At 37.9% G+C, this 14,193-nt stretch overlaps 1 protein-coding gene across 1 annotated transcript in view; it reads right to left on the bottom strand.

Annotated features, from left to right (window-relative positions):
• Positions 1-7,410: 7,410 nt before the first annotated feature.
• Positions 7,411-14,193, bottom strand: part of CNTN3 (contactin 3) — a 387,846-nt gene continuing 381,063 nt past the window's right edge. The window contains exons 16-18 of the mRNA XM_045289985.1: positions 13,004-13,116; positions 12,070-12,238; positions 7,411-9,627 (exon numbers count right to left, since the gene is read on the bottom strand). Of these exons, the coding sequence (XP_045145920.1) occupies positions 9,530-9,627; positions 12,070-12,238; positions 13,004-13,116 (380 nt within the window). The 3' untranslated portion in view covers positions 7,411-9,529. The remainder of the gene's footprint in view (positions 9,628-12,069; positions 12,239-13,003; positions 13,117-14,193) is intronic.

The raw sequence follows: 14,193 nt of genomic DNA, 5'->3' as shown, positions 1-14,193 counted from the left end.
CCATGTTCTACAGGGTCACTGTGAGCTTTGGGTTTATATCATTCTCTATTTAAAATAATTTGTTACAAGAGGTCAGTAAACTTACAATTTTTTGACAATTTTATTGACATATAACTCACATATCATACAGTTAAATAGGAGTTGTGAAATCACCCCTACAATCAGTTACAAACATTTTCTCCTTCTCACACTCATTGTTGTTAGTTCCTGATTCAGACCTCGGGCTTTGCCAGTCCCCAACAGATGGGGCACTTGAGCTACCATACATTTACAAGTTGACTGTTCTCCTGTTTCCCCATGACATTTAGTGTCAGTCTGGTAGGCATGGTTCTGCCTTTGTTTATAAATATTATTAAAAGTTTTGTAGAAGGTTGTGCATGTGTGGTAGTTACATAATCTGGTGCCAATTTGAGAGGATTATAAGTGAAAGGGTGGAGTCTAGTCCTCCATCAGATCGTAGCCAATAAGGCCTCTGTGTGGGCATGGCCTTCTCCTGAGAATTCTGGGAACTCCTGTATTTTCCTCCTTGGAGGTGGGAGACACACTCTCTCTTGATGTCTCCCTTGAGAGTCTCTACCGACAAGGCTTACTCCCTGCACGACATCCCTGAGAAGAAGCCACATAGACCTACCCTGATGCAGCCCTGGGTGCTGGAGCAGCCACATGGAGATCCCTGCCAGTGCTGAGATGCTTAAAATGCCACAGGATTCATGGGACTTCCCACCTACTGGCCTATTATCTTCCTGAATTTGGCACCATTGCATGTGTTTCATGAGTCTGAGGAGAACTTTATAGATTGGTACCAAACATATGGGTTAATATCAGATTTATGGACTTCATTGGGACTGGGCTGGGATATATCTGTAATATTCAACTACTTTTGTATATAAGGCTCTTCTTACATGCATATGCATGTCTATGAATTTATTTCTCTAGTCTACCTGGAATAACACCGCATGGTGCTGCCGGACAGCAGGGCATGCAGCTATAGGCTTGCATAACCCCTGCCCTGTATATTGCCTGGGAGGCCAATCGAACACATATTATATGAGCAAGAGCCCCAGTAGCCCTCTAAATCCATGGCTTTCACACCCTCCCCATAGCTTCTGTTTGGGTTTTAATGGCTCATGTGTGGCAGTGTGCCAACTCAATGGTAGGCAAAATTGTGCCTCTCTGCCCCGGGGTGTGCAGACTTGTGGACCTAGTGTACTCGGGATGGTCTCCCTAGACTATTTCTGGGACAGAAAAGAGTTTTCTTCATTCATTGAAGCATATAGCAGAGCAGGGAAGGGATCTTGCTGGGAGATAGGCTGCTTTAGATATTGATGAGGGCATACTGCTGAGACTAAAACCTCAGTAGCACCAGGTACCAAGATGAAGATGCAATATTAAACATATCAGGTAAAAAAAATTGAACTTAAAGTCAGCAACATGTAAAACATGTCTAGTGTGCTTGTGAAAATGGTATATAAAAGGGTTATGTGGTATACAAAAAACTTAGTGGTATTAGTATTTCCAAAATCATACTTTTAGTTAAAAAAGCATGGTAATTCATATTTTTAAGAGACCACCAAATCTTTGTAATTTTTTTCAAATAAAACATAATGTCTCTTATTCTACATAACATTAATCATCAAATATTATTATTCCTAGGCTTGAGCAGGAGACAAAACTAAGCAAACGGGATAGGGAAAGAAGAAACAGTGAAAAATTCACTGGCTTAATCCAACACATTTGTACTGAGCACATAAAGAGGACCAGGCACGATGCAGGTCCACACCTTCAGTATGTGCCCAGCGGCCATTTCACTGTGTGATCTTAGGTGCGGATTGAGAAGGAAGGCCAATCTTGGCTGGATGTTTTGGAAATGTCAATGAAACAAGCACATTGAATGGCCATCACACTTTCTCATGAGCCAGGATAGATAGACATTTTCTATAAGCATAGTGTCTGTTACATTCAATCATCTATTGCCAAAATGAAATCTGCTAATTTTTTGTATTGTTATTTGTCTCTCTCTTTTTTCCCTTTGATTTTCTGATCTAACATCCAATTACACAGGATTTAATTCTTACTCTTCAAAATAGTATCAAGGAAGAAGCCAGAACCATTAGGCTCTTAGATAATTTCAACGAGCAGAGGGACAGCAGAGTGAAGACTAACAAATATAACAGAAGCATCTTTTTCTTCCCAGAATAATTCTGTACCAAAGCATTTATTGCATGTGCAACTTCAAGAAGTTATTATATGTGAAGCAAGATAGTATAGATTAAGCCACTAGGGTCAAATATAAACAACTGCTGGAAAACTCAACAACTGAAATGAAACATACTCCAACTCTGTTTACATATTTTCTTTCAAAAGAGTGGTACAATTTACTAATTGCTAATTTTGTAATTATTGTTGTGAGTTCATTATATCTCCAATATTTACTGAAGTGTATCCAAATCATAATGAATATCAGTGCAATTTTCATTTTTAATAAAAAATACTTTATAAAAATGAACCCAATTAGAATTCATTTTAAATAAAATAAAATTTGACATTATAAGAACATGAAACAGCAGGGGAGTTTTTAATTGGAATAAAATAGCTCACAACACTAATTATTTCTCTCTTTCATCTCACTGAAGGATACTGTTCCATTTTTCATGGAAAATGATGAAATGATGCAGGGAGCACAAACTATTTTTAAATTTCAAAAATGAAAAATTAAAATTAAGTATGTTATTATTATTATTAGGCGTCACCAAGTCTGTTCTAACTTAGCGTGACCCTATACCAAACAGAACCCAAACACTGCCCATGCCTGCTCCATCTTTACAGTCATTGCTGCAGCCATTGCGGTAATCTGTCTCCTGGATGGTATTCCTCTGTCTTGCTGACCGTACTCTTTATTAAAGAGGTTGTTACTTTCCAGGGACCAATCTCTCTTGATAACATGTTCAAAGTACATGAGAGGAAGTGTCCTCATCTAGCCTCCCTCCTAGGGAGCACTCAGGTTGTACATTTCCTAAACAGATTTGCTTGTTCTGACGGTTCACAGTATTACCCATATTCTTCACCAGTGTCCTAATCTAAACGTATCACTTTTCTGTTGCTTTTCTTATCTTCATAATCCAACTTTCACATGCATATGACACTATTGAAAATACCAGGCTTTGGGTCAGGCCTGTCTTAGTTTTCAAAGTGACATCCTTGCTCTTGAAGACTTTAAAGAGATCATGTACAGCCATTATGCAATGTATTACATGATTTCTTGACTGCTGCTTCCCCGGAGAAGGTTGGGGAGGTTGGGGGGAAGTTGGGAGCTAATAAAAATGAGTACTATAAGAAAATGTTCTTTATAAATATATATTATTGATCATTAATATAATTGAATGATTAAATTGTATATGTGAACTATAGACCAACCAAACTATTAAAATACTCAAAGAAAACAAATGCTTACTCGGGAGCTCTAAATAGATAGATCTAAGTGGGAGTAAGAGCCTAACCATGAGCTGAGTCACAGCCAGGCTACAGTGATGAGAGACCCATTTACTACGCCCTTGCTTGAATGGTTTTACACAAGTTACTTAGGCTTCCTGAGCTTGATTCCTCACCTTTCAAATGTATTAAACACTAGTACTCAAATAATCTGTAACTATTGTGAAAATTGATTTATTAAAGATAGTTTATTTAATTCATTGTGGCAAATGCAGAGTAAAGATAGGATTTCACATGGTCAATACCATATTTATCTGGGGGAAAAATCTGGTGTTAGACTCATTTGACTCTGGTGGGGACTCCTGGAATCATGAACGTTTCCCCTTGCTGAAATAAGATGTCAGAAAAGCCCTACGCATATTAAAGCAAAGTCTCCTTCAGAATGTGTCGTTTGTCTTCCACTGTCATGTTCTGTTCCTCTGTGATGAACGAGAATTGAGAGAGGAACATGGCTCTTAGGACTTGTTCATAACATTTCCTTTAATAACACTCATCCCTTCAAGTAAGTAGCACCAAGAACCTCAATTCACAAAGAAGAAACTTAGACACAGAAAGGTTTGGCATGCACTGAAACTCACTTGACTGGATATTCAAGCAGTGTTTCTGGAACCCATGTGCTTCACAACCATGGTATGCAAGCCAGCTCAACTCCAGTGTGATGCACTTTATGCACGTGATCTCATTTGTCTGTAAGGACAATAATACATGGTCCCTTTTCTACAGATAGGGAAATTGAGGCTTAGAGAAGTTATGTAACATATATAAGGTTGAATGGTCAGTAATTCCAGAAGTTTTTATTCAACCAGTATGGTTCTAGAACTGATTTTCTCATCCTGCCATGTCAATCAACCTTGGCTTCAATGGAAGTCCATTGGGACAGGTTCAATGGTATAACCTGTTTTCTGCATAGCCCAAGTCCTTCCTCCTCAGTATAATCCATTTATACTGTATAATGTATACAGTATAATGTATCCATGGCTTAGTTTACTGTACTGTGGTGGACTGCATGTTGCTATGACTCTGGAAAGTCTGAGAGTGGTATTTTAAATACCAGCAAAGTCATGCATGGTAGGCAGATTTCAGTAGAACATTTTTTTTTCTACCTTCTTTTTTTTTTAAACATTTTATTAGGGGCTTATACAACTGTTATCGCAATCCATACACACATCAATTGTGTAAAGCGCATTTGTACATCATTCTCAAAACATTTTCTCTCCACTTAAACCCCCGGCATTAGGTCCTCATTTTTCCCCTCCCTCATGAGCCCTTGATAGTTTATAAATTGGTATTTTGTCATATCTTGCCCTGTCCGACGTCTCCCTTCACCCACTTTTCGGTTGTCTGTCCCCCAGGGAGGAGGTCACATATAGTTCCTTGTAATCGGTTCCCTCTTTCCTACCCACTCTCCCTTTACCCTCCCTGTTTCGCCACTCACACCACTGGTCCTGTAGGGCTCATCTGCCCTGGATTCCCTGTATTTTCAGTTCCTATCTGTACCAGTGTACATACTCTGGTCTAGCCAGACTTGCAAGGTCGAATTCGAGTCATAGTAGTGGGAGTGGGGAGGAAACATTTAGGAACTAGAGGAAAGTTGTATTCTCATCGTTGTTACATCGCAACCTGATGGGGTCATCTCCTCCCCGAGACCCCTCTGCAAGGGGATCTCCAGTGGCCTACTAATGGGCTTTGGATCTCCACTCCGCACTCCCCCCATCATTCACTATGGTAAGATTTTTTGTTCTGATGATGCCTTATACCTGATCACTTCGACACCTCGTGGTTGCATAGGCTGGTGTGCTTCTTCCATGTGGGCTTTGTTGCTTCTGAGCTTGATGGCCGCTTGATTACCTTCAAGCCTTTAAGACCTCAGATGCTATACTTTTTGATAGCTGGGCATCATCAGCTTTCTTCGCCACATTTGCTTATGCACCCATTTGTCTTCAGTGATCCGTTCGACACCTCGTGATCACACAGGTTGATATGTTGTTCCATGTGGGCTTTGTTGCTTCTGAGCTAGATGGCCGCTTGTTTACCTTCAAGCTTTTAAGACCCCAGACACTATATCTTTTGATAGCCGGGCACCTTCAGCTTTCTTCACCACATTTGCTTATTCTCCTGCTTTGTCTTCAGCGGTTGTGTCGGGAAGGTGAGCATCATAGAATGCCAATGTACATATGCAAATATATTTATATGAGGATGGGGAAATAGATCTATGAGCCTACATTTATAGGTTTAGTATTAAGGTAGCAGAAGGACATTGGGCCTCCACTCAAGTACTCCCTCAGTAGAACTTTTATATTGCACAGATTAGAACAAAAAGTTTGACAATCTATTTCTGAAAATTAGTCAATGTAAATCCTAGGGGTCACAACAGACTACTGTCTAACACAGTGCTAAAAGATGAGCAAATCACTAGGCTGAAAGCCAGCCAGAATACATAGTGTCTGCAACAACAGACTCCATGTGTGCTAGGTATATAATTTTTTGCCAACTTGAAGATATATAAGGGTGTAGGGATGGAGTTACCCTGTCAATTAGGTTGCAACCTGATTACCTCTCTTGGAGGTGCAACCCAGATACATAGCTCTCTGAATGCCAGCCCCATCCCCACTCCCACCCATGACCTCTCTCTGCCTTCAACTCCCTGCATGCTGACCAGGAAAGCTGCCAGAGCACCATGATGTTTTCCACTGCCATGGGTCACATGGCTTTACACCCACCAACCTGTGTGGATCACATGAATGTACACCCACCAATCTGTGATCTTCCTGCATTCTGTATAATTGGTTGTGATTGTGACTCTGAAGAGGGACTTATGGACTAGTATCAGACTTATGCACTTGAGTTGGACTGGGCTGGGATGTTTTCTTGATATATACCGTATATACTCGAATATAAGCCAACCCAAATATCAGCCGAGGCACCTAATTTTACCACAAAAAATGCATTAAAAGTGTGCTGAAAAACTCGGCTTATACACAAGTATATGTGGTAATTACTTCTTAACATAAAGTTCTTTATTACACATATATGAATATCACTGGTTTTGTTTCTCTACTCAACTCAGCCTAACATACCATGCCAATAACATGAAGATAGTATGGTACAGGCAGGCAATGTTTTGTTCTGATTTATGTTCTGATTTACCTGGAATTAGAGCTGACTTGGTGGAAACTAATAGCAACAATGTGCCTGTTTCAAGTGTAATTAAATTTATAATCACACCCAATGTTATCTATAGATACTGTTTTAATTTCTTTCACCTACCTCTAAACACATTTTAAAATTTCATCTAAAAAGACAACTCAATTACTTTGGCTCTAATTTTCATTGCATCAACCATAACATTTAGCTATTTATTAATTTAAAACTATTTTTTCTAGAATGTCCTTTTATATTTTCAACTACTAGAATACGTCATACCACAAAAAGCAAGTCTGAATTTAACACTCTTGCCACTGAGTATCTTAGTGTTGTACTGAGAAAATCTATGAGGAACTTGATTAGTTAATAAAAACATTAGATTCAATAATGAACAAGTACGTGGGAGTAGTTACCATTACCCAAATAAAATTAGGAGAAACTGGAGATCTTAATTCTATACACCGAATTGACTATTTCCTGCCTCCTTCTATGTCCTTCATACCTAGACTACCTCTAATGTATAAGTCATTGTCTCAGATTGCTGATTTTACTGAGTCAGTAGGTTATAAAAATATTCTTAAAAAATCCTGCTAAAAGAGAGGTCAAGAAGCTAAAAATTTACTAAAACACATATGAAATGGTAACATCAGCATAACTATTATAGTATCTCATTCTCCTCCCAGATGATATATTTTTGGCTATCATGAAATTAACAATGCAAGGATATTTTATCATTATAAACTTTATTTTAATAATAGAAAATAATACATACAGATAACCATAGGATACACACACAGGAGTTTAAAGGTAAAATTCATACTTTTCAATATGAAACAAAGTATTATCTCATGGAGATATATTGCTGTGAATGACATGAAACAACAGAATAATCATCTTCATAAAAGAACGATATAGGAACAGATTATAGGAATTACTAAATAAAAAGGTATATTACATATAGCATAAAATAAAAGTTATTAGAGAAAGCTTTTTTCCAGTTTTTTAAATGCAAATAACAATGGCCATATGAAATCTACTAAACATTGCGAATTTTTTTCCTAGATATATACAATATATACAAACCTTGAAGAGAAAGTTATAAACATCTTTCCCCTTTGTACACAATGACTTTACCTTAAGAGTAATCTCTAAATGAAGACATGGTTTATGGTGATATCAGAATTTTACCAATGTAAACCTTGATGTCGTAATTGTTGCTTTCAAATTCTGATAACTTTGGAAATATACATGTTCCTGAAAAATGTGAAAGTGGTAGGAAAGAGGTAAAAATTAATTTTTCAGTGTCTAATACTCAATCTGCCGGATTTCATATATTCTTTACCTATTGCTATGAAGTCACGTCTCCAACAATCATATGAAAACCACATATTGAAAGACTGAATCATACATACCAGAGTCAGCAACACTGCCATGGTTCTATTACAAATTTAACTCAGGAACTCAAAAGCCTGCCAGACTCACTCAGATCGAGAGTTGGATTTCACTAAAAATATCATCCCTGACATCCAAAAAGAAGACGGTCCCTTAATGGAATCAGAAATGGGAAATGAAGACTAGTGTGAATTTTGTATAATACTTCGGTTTAGATTAAGGTCCTCTTTTATTTATACCACCATACTTTAATAAAACCTGAAGGCTTATTCATAGGTGTTTGGGGTGGGGGAGGGAAGAAAAATTATTAGTTAAATTTCTCTGTAATTTGTAGGAAAGGATAAAATGTGGACATTTACATCTTATAATATCATTGGATGAATGTGCAAAATAGATTTTAAATACATGGTTGGTTGCCACGGCTTTATATGGTTAAATGAATTCATGCCAACATTTCCTTCTTGATCTGTTATCAGAACTCATGGGCGGAGGCAGATGAAACTAAAAATCATATCCATTGCCATGTAATCAATTTAATCTCATAGTGATCCCATAGGACAGGATAGAACTGCCCTACAGCATTCTTGAGATTGAAAATCTTCAGGGGATCTTTCAGTCTCATTATTCTCCCTCAGAGACACTGGTGGATTTGAACAGCTAACCTTGAGGTTTGCAGCCCAACATTTAACCCACAGTGCCACCAGGGCTCCTCTTAGCAGCAGACACAGTGGGTACAATTATCTCCATGTTTTATAGTTGAGTAATTGAGACAAGTAGAGCATAAAATGGTATGTGAAGAGGCTCACCGCTCTTTGGTGGTCTTCTACACTGAAAAAGACCCCTTTAAGCTCCGTGGTTAGTCCCCGGCAATTGGATTCTGACTCAGAGACTCCATGGGTGCAAGTAGATGCCCCATAGTGTTTTTAAGGTTGTGACTTTTCGGAACCATTTCACTCTCCAGGTCTCTCTTCTGAGGCACCTCTGGACTTTTCACAGGACACTCTGGTATCACATGCCATTTTTTCCAATGACAATGTATTTTCTACCTTTGGAAATGAAAATGATCATTTTGAAAGAATCCTGATTAAGTCTTTCTAAAAATGTTGTTATAAGAAAATAATATTTGGCTTATCATTGTAAGGTTTCCCCTCCCCCACCCCAAATGAAAAACAAAAAGCAAAACCCGTATGTTTATATAAATTGGGGGTTGGAGTAGTGGTGTCTATCTGTAGGCAGTGCTTAAACTCAAAGTTTAAGAACATTGATATAAAAAGTCTGAAGTATGTAATATGTAAATTCCTTTGGTTCATCGGGTAAAGATTAAGGCATTTCAGATTCACCTAAAAGGATTTACTGTTTTTTTCATAATTGTATTTATATTTTACCCATAACGATGTAGAAATTTAAAAATACAGACATAAAAAAACATGCATAATTACTGCATTTCATGAAAGCACTTTTTTTTGTATTCAATTAATTTTCCAGGAAATAAAAACTAGGACTATCACCACAGGGCATTTACAATAAACAAAACTATGAGTAGAGAGCTTGACAGAGGTTGGGCATTCAAGATGGCCGAAGTCGATCCTCTTGCATCCATACCTATTAAAGAGGAAAACATCTCATCACTCTGGAATGTCCTAACACAAGTAACCACAGCCTCTTACATAGTAAAACTGAACCACAACATATGCCTCACCTGGTGACACTTTATTAGCCTTCCTGTCATTTAGCATTTATTAGCCTCCCTGTCATTTAGCAGTGTAGCAGCTAGTATATTATATTATGTTAGCATATACCAGGGGGGCTTTTTAAAAGTTCACAGAAAAAAAGATCATTATCTTTTTATTCCAGTTTTCCCATGAACTTTTTTTTGCCCCCTCTTACTTATGCACAGCTTAGCATCTAAAAAAAATTATGTGTTGAACTTTCCTTAAACTATGCTTTGCTCATCTAATGTCATTTAACTTTAATTAAACTTGGGGAAAAAAACAAGTTAATCATTTTGAAAAACAATAGTACTCTACCACACATCATTTTGAGATAATTTAATGGTTTAATTACAGAATGCTTTCATTGATGAGTTAGGAGTATCAGCCTTGTGTGTGTGTGTATGTGGTGTGTGTGTGCATTGATGAAGGGGTTAGGAGATATGATATACATTTACATATTTTTTGCATTTCTACATTATTTATTATCCACAATATAAAACATCATCTTTATTTTAAAAACCAATCAATAAAAGCTTCATTTTCATAAGGAGACCTTGTTCAGTCCCTGGCTTTTGCAAGCTCAGCAAGACTGCAGATGTCAGATGAAAAGGCTACTCTTGACTCAGCAGTCTTAAAATACAAAAACATGACTGTCCTTGCATAACCAGGGATTCTACTCCTCTTAACAGGGCCGCTTTGCCTGTATTGTAACCTGACCTCTGCACTGCACTATTCTAGGGACAAGAGAACATGTCTTACCTTAAAACGTGAAGGAAAAAAAAGCTTATGTTTATTCCTGTTTTTTTTTCTCTATTGAATTACATGCAGCTTTAGAAATGTCTTTGGCATTTCTCAGTTAAGTAGCTTTTGTTTTCTTCTTTTTGTGTCAATCTATTAGTCTTTATAATTGCAGGCAAAGATAACCCCCTTCTTTCTCATTGGCTGCTAATGATGTCAGTTATTTTCACGTCTCCTCCCCACAAATTAACTGTGCCTGTCCAGTACTATAGATTAGGCCAAGATCAGGGAAAAGGAAATGAGAACAACGCTATTCATACTATTACAAAGTAGAGGCTAGACAATGAGCACAAAACCCCCTCTCAAGTATTTGGATTGAGACCTGAAAACTCCAGAATTGAAAAAAAGAAGATATAATTTCTTCTCCCACTATTCCCGATAAAACACATTGCACAAAACTTTACTATAGAATTTATGTAAAATAGATTTCACTTGCATTTTGGAAGGAAAAGTTTATGCAAAACTCCTTGGATCTGAAACTCAGAATTTCAAAAATATATCTTTTGTTTTGGCAAACATAGATGATTTATGACTTTAACAACATTCATTTAATTTTTCTAGTTTAATAGAACTGATGAGAATCATCTGTAATTTATGGGAGATTATGCTAATTAAGGTGTTGTGAGAATTTCACTGGCTCAGGATGTTCAAACCTTTGGCAGTAAAGACCTAGTCATATCCTATGATGTGATCTAACAAAATACAGTCACTTCCATAGTGACATCTGGTATGAGCAGTCAATAAGTCAAAAGTAAGTTTCCTCAGGGGAGTAGCCTGCTTGCAACAGAAATAGATGCTTGATTGCTTTATGATGTGTATCAATCCTGCATCCAGCTCATCTTCTGACCCCTGGTTCATTGAACTTGAGACAGAGGCCTGCTGTATTGCCTGTTGACCCTGGGAGTCATGAGCAGCCTATCATCTCAGCTGTCATCCTTGGACTCTGAAGCCAGGAGTGTGCCTTCTGACTTGCCACAATACAGAAGTCAAGAGAAGACTCCAGCCTAACAGCTGACCCACAGATTTGGAACCTTCCAATCTCTACAACTGTGTGAGTCACTTATTTGATATAAGTATCTATCTATCTTACTACCTATCTATCATCGACCTATCTCTGACTGCTTTTGTTTCTCCACACAACAAAGAATGAAACAGAGGCAAATAATTACACGATTAACGGGCTTAGAAACAGTTGGTGGGTTCAGTATTGCCTTGTATAAATGTTTTTGAAAATCCATTTTTATAGGAATATTTAGGCACAGCTCAGAATGAGAAAAAATTCTAGTTGGTAAAGTTTTGCTCAATATTTTTGAGGTCTTTTTATCCCATTTCTCTCCCTATTTTATATCACTCTGAAGGAGTTCCATTTGGCTTGTCTCACTTTCCAAAAACCTTCTCACGCATCTAGGTGGAAAGTGGGGAAAAGAAAGGATGGAGGGATGCTGGTTTACTCTGATTGACATACTGACAGAAAAAAAAAACGTTCACAGGAATGATGTTGTCCATGTGGAAATAGCAACTTCATCCAACTTACTGGTTATTCTTGGAATCCTGATCTGTTCACTACTGGTCCCATCCCCGCCTTCTGTCGTGGCCTTCACTTCAATAATGTAGTCCTCTTTAATGGGCAGCAAAAGTTCAGCCGAAGTTTTATTCGTGTTCAATACTTGGACATCAGGTTGACTGCTAGTCCTATAGAAAACCTACGATTCATGAACAAATTATTACTGATTACTTACTTATTATATTACTCAGTTCTAGTTTCTTGATAAGTGTGTATCCCTCTGAAATAAACTTTACTTATTTTGTCTTTCTATGCTGAAAATGACCTCTGGTAGCAATGTGAATCAGGTGTTGAGCTGCTGCCACAAAGGTTGGTGGTTCAAGCCCATCAATTGCCCCAGAAGAGAACAATGAAGCAGTTTGCTTCTGTATAGCGCTACAGTCTCAGAAACCCTGTATAGCATCACTATGAGCAGAAATGTACTCAAAGGAAGTAGATTTGGGTGTACCCACTGGAACATAAGCTCCTTTCATAGTCCAGCCCATAGGTGTTTAACTAGTGTTAGCATAAGTAGAATCAGGCTTTCAGATTCAAGGATTTGAACAAGAAACAATTTTTACAGAAGAGTTCTGCTGGAGCTTTTGTGTAGCTGGAAATACAGGGCATGGCCATACACTATGGGCCCTGAATTGCAGCCAAGGAATGAGGACCAATGCACTTGTTTTAACCAAGTGGTATATGGGTGAGCATTAAAAGTAACAAGACTGATTAAGCTAATGAATAATTTGAAGCACGTTGTACCCAAGCCCCCACATTAGCAGAATAGCTCCACTTATTATTTAAGAAATCATTTTGGGAAAAAGAACTATGTTAACAACACTTAGAAAAATCCGGCGATCCCCAGTTCTCCAGGAAAGTAGCCACAGCCGGAGGGAAAGGACGCATTGTAAAGAAGGCAGCTTACTTTATACCCCGTGACTGCGGATTCGTTCTCCATTGCTTGAACGTGCTCCCAGCGGAGCAACACTTTCGTTTCCGTCGCATTCCAGACAACGTTTCCCGGTGGCTGACTGGGAGCTGGAAATTCAAAAGGAAAAATTGAAAGAAGTTTGAGCATGGATTTCCATGGACGCAGAAAAATGACTGCTAGACATGGCAGCAATCGCTATCTCCTTGATTTCTCAGGGGATAGAGGCAGAAATAGGGGAAAATAGTTCAGTAGTTAAATTCCATTTAATGCCTTTAAAGTAATTAATGCCTTTTATAAAGGCATTTCAATTATGTTGTGAGATAATTTATTTTACCATATTCCTCGTGTTCTTTAGACAGATCACGTTGCCAGCATAGATAGGGAAATTCTTTTATTTACCACTAGGGGGACGCTTGGTGATGGGCCAAGAACTACAGGCATCATAAACTGCTGTGATAGGTACAGAGTGTAAAGGAAATTGTCAAATGAGCAGATTAAAGTTGCAAGAAATGAAGTGTGGATGATTTTTAAGCCGGTCTTGTCGGGCGAAATGGGCAAAATGTGAGGCAATCAAAAATAAGGATTACTTAGATTTATTCTAATGAAGTAATAGCTAGACATGTAAAATATTGCAGCTGAGAGACGATATTTTAAAGTCTTCATTTTGCCAAGTTTGAATCAATTTCAGAGAAAAATAAGGCAAAACACTAAAAAGTTAATGAGAATTGCATTAGAAAACTAATGAAACTCTCTGAGGTTTGTACGCGTGGATTCATAGTTCAGCTCTTCGCCGTGGGCACAAGGTCACAGGCTCACGCTCCAGGGACAACCACCTTTGTCAACAGCAACACGGGGCTCTGAAAAAGGATTTCTGGTCAATCAAAATAGCCCAATATTAGTCATCTGGAAATAGCATGCTAATGGGTCAAAACAGGGACAAAATATGTGGTACTTGTGACTTTAAGCATACAATGTGATTTGGTTAAGTGAATTTCTAATGGAGAAATAACATAAAAGATTGGCTATCTGGAGAAACTTCTAAACATCATTGACTCAGACCATAAAGGAAAGACGGCTGGACTTACAGATGGGAAGAGCTCTCAGATGCATGTGTGCAACTTGTGACACCAAACAAGATTGTATTCCCTGAAGATTCTTTTGATTGTCTGCTCTCATTACTACTA

The sequence above is a fragment of the Echinops telfairi genome, unplaced genomic scaffold (genome assembly GCF_000313985.2).
Source record: "Echinops telfairi isolate 266 unplaced genomic scaffold, ASM31398v2 ScPeMD7_31;HRSCAF=116, whole genome shotgun sequence".
Taxonomy (NCBI): domain Eukaryota; kingdom Metazoa; phylum Chordata; class Mammalia; order Afrosoricida; family Tenrecidae; genus Echinops; species Echinops telfairi.
The sequence above is the reverse complement of the archived record's forward strand: the minus strand, read 5'-3'. Positions and strand labels throughout refer to the sequence as shown.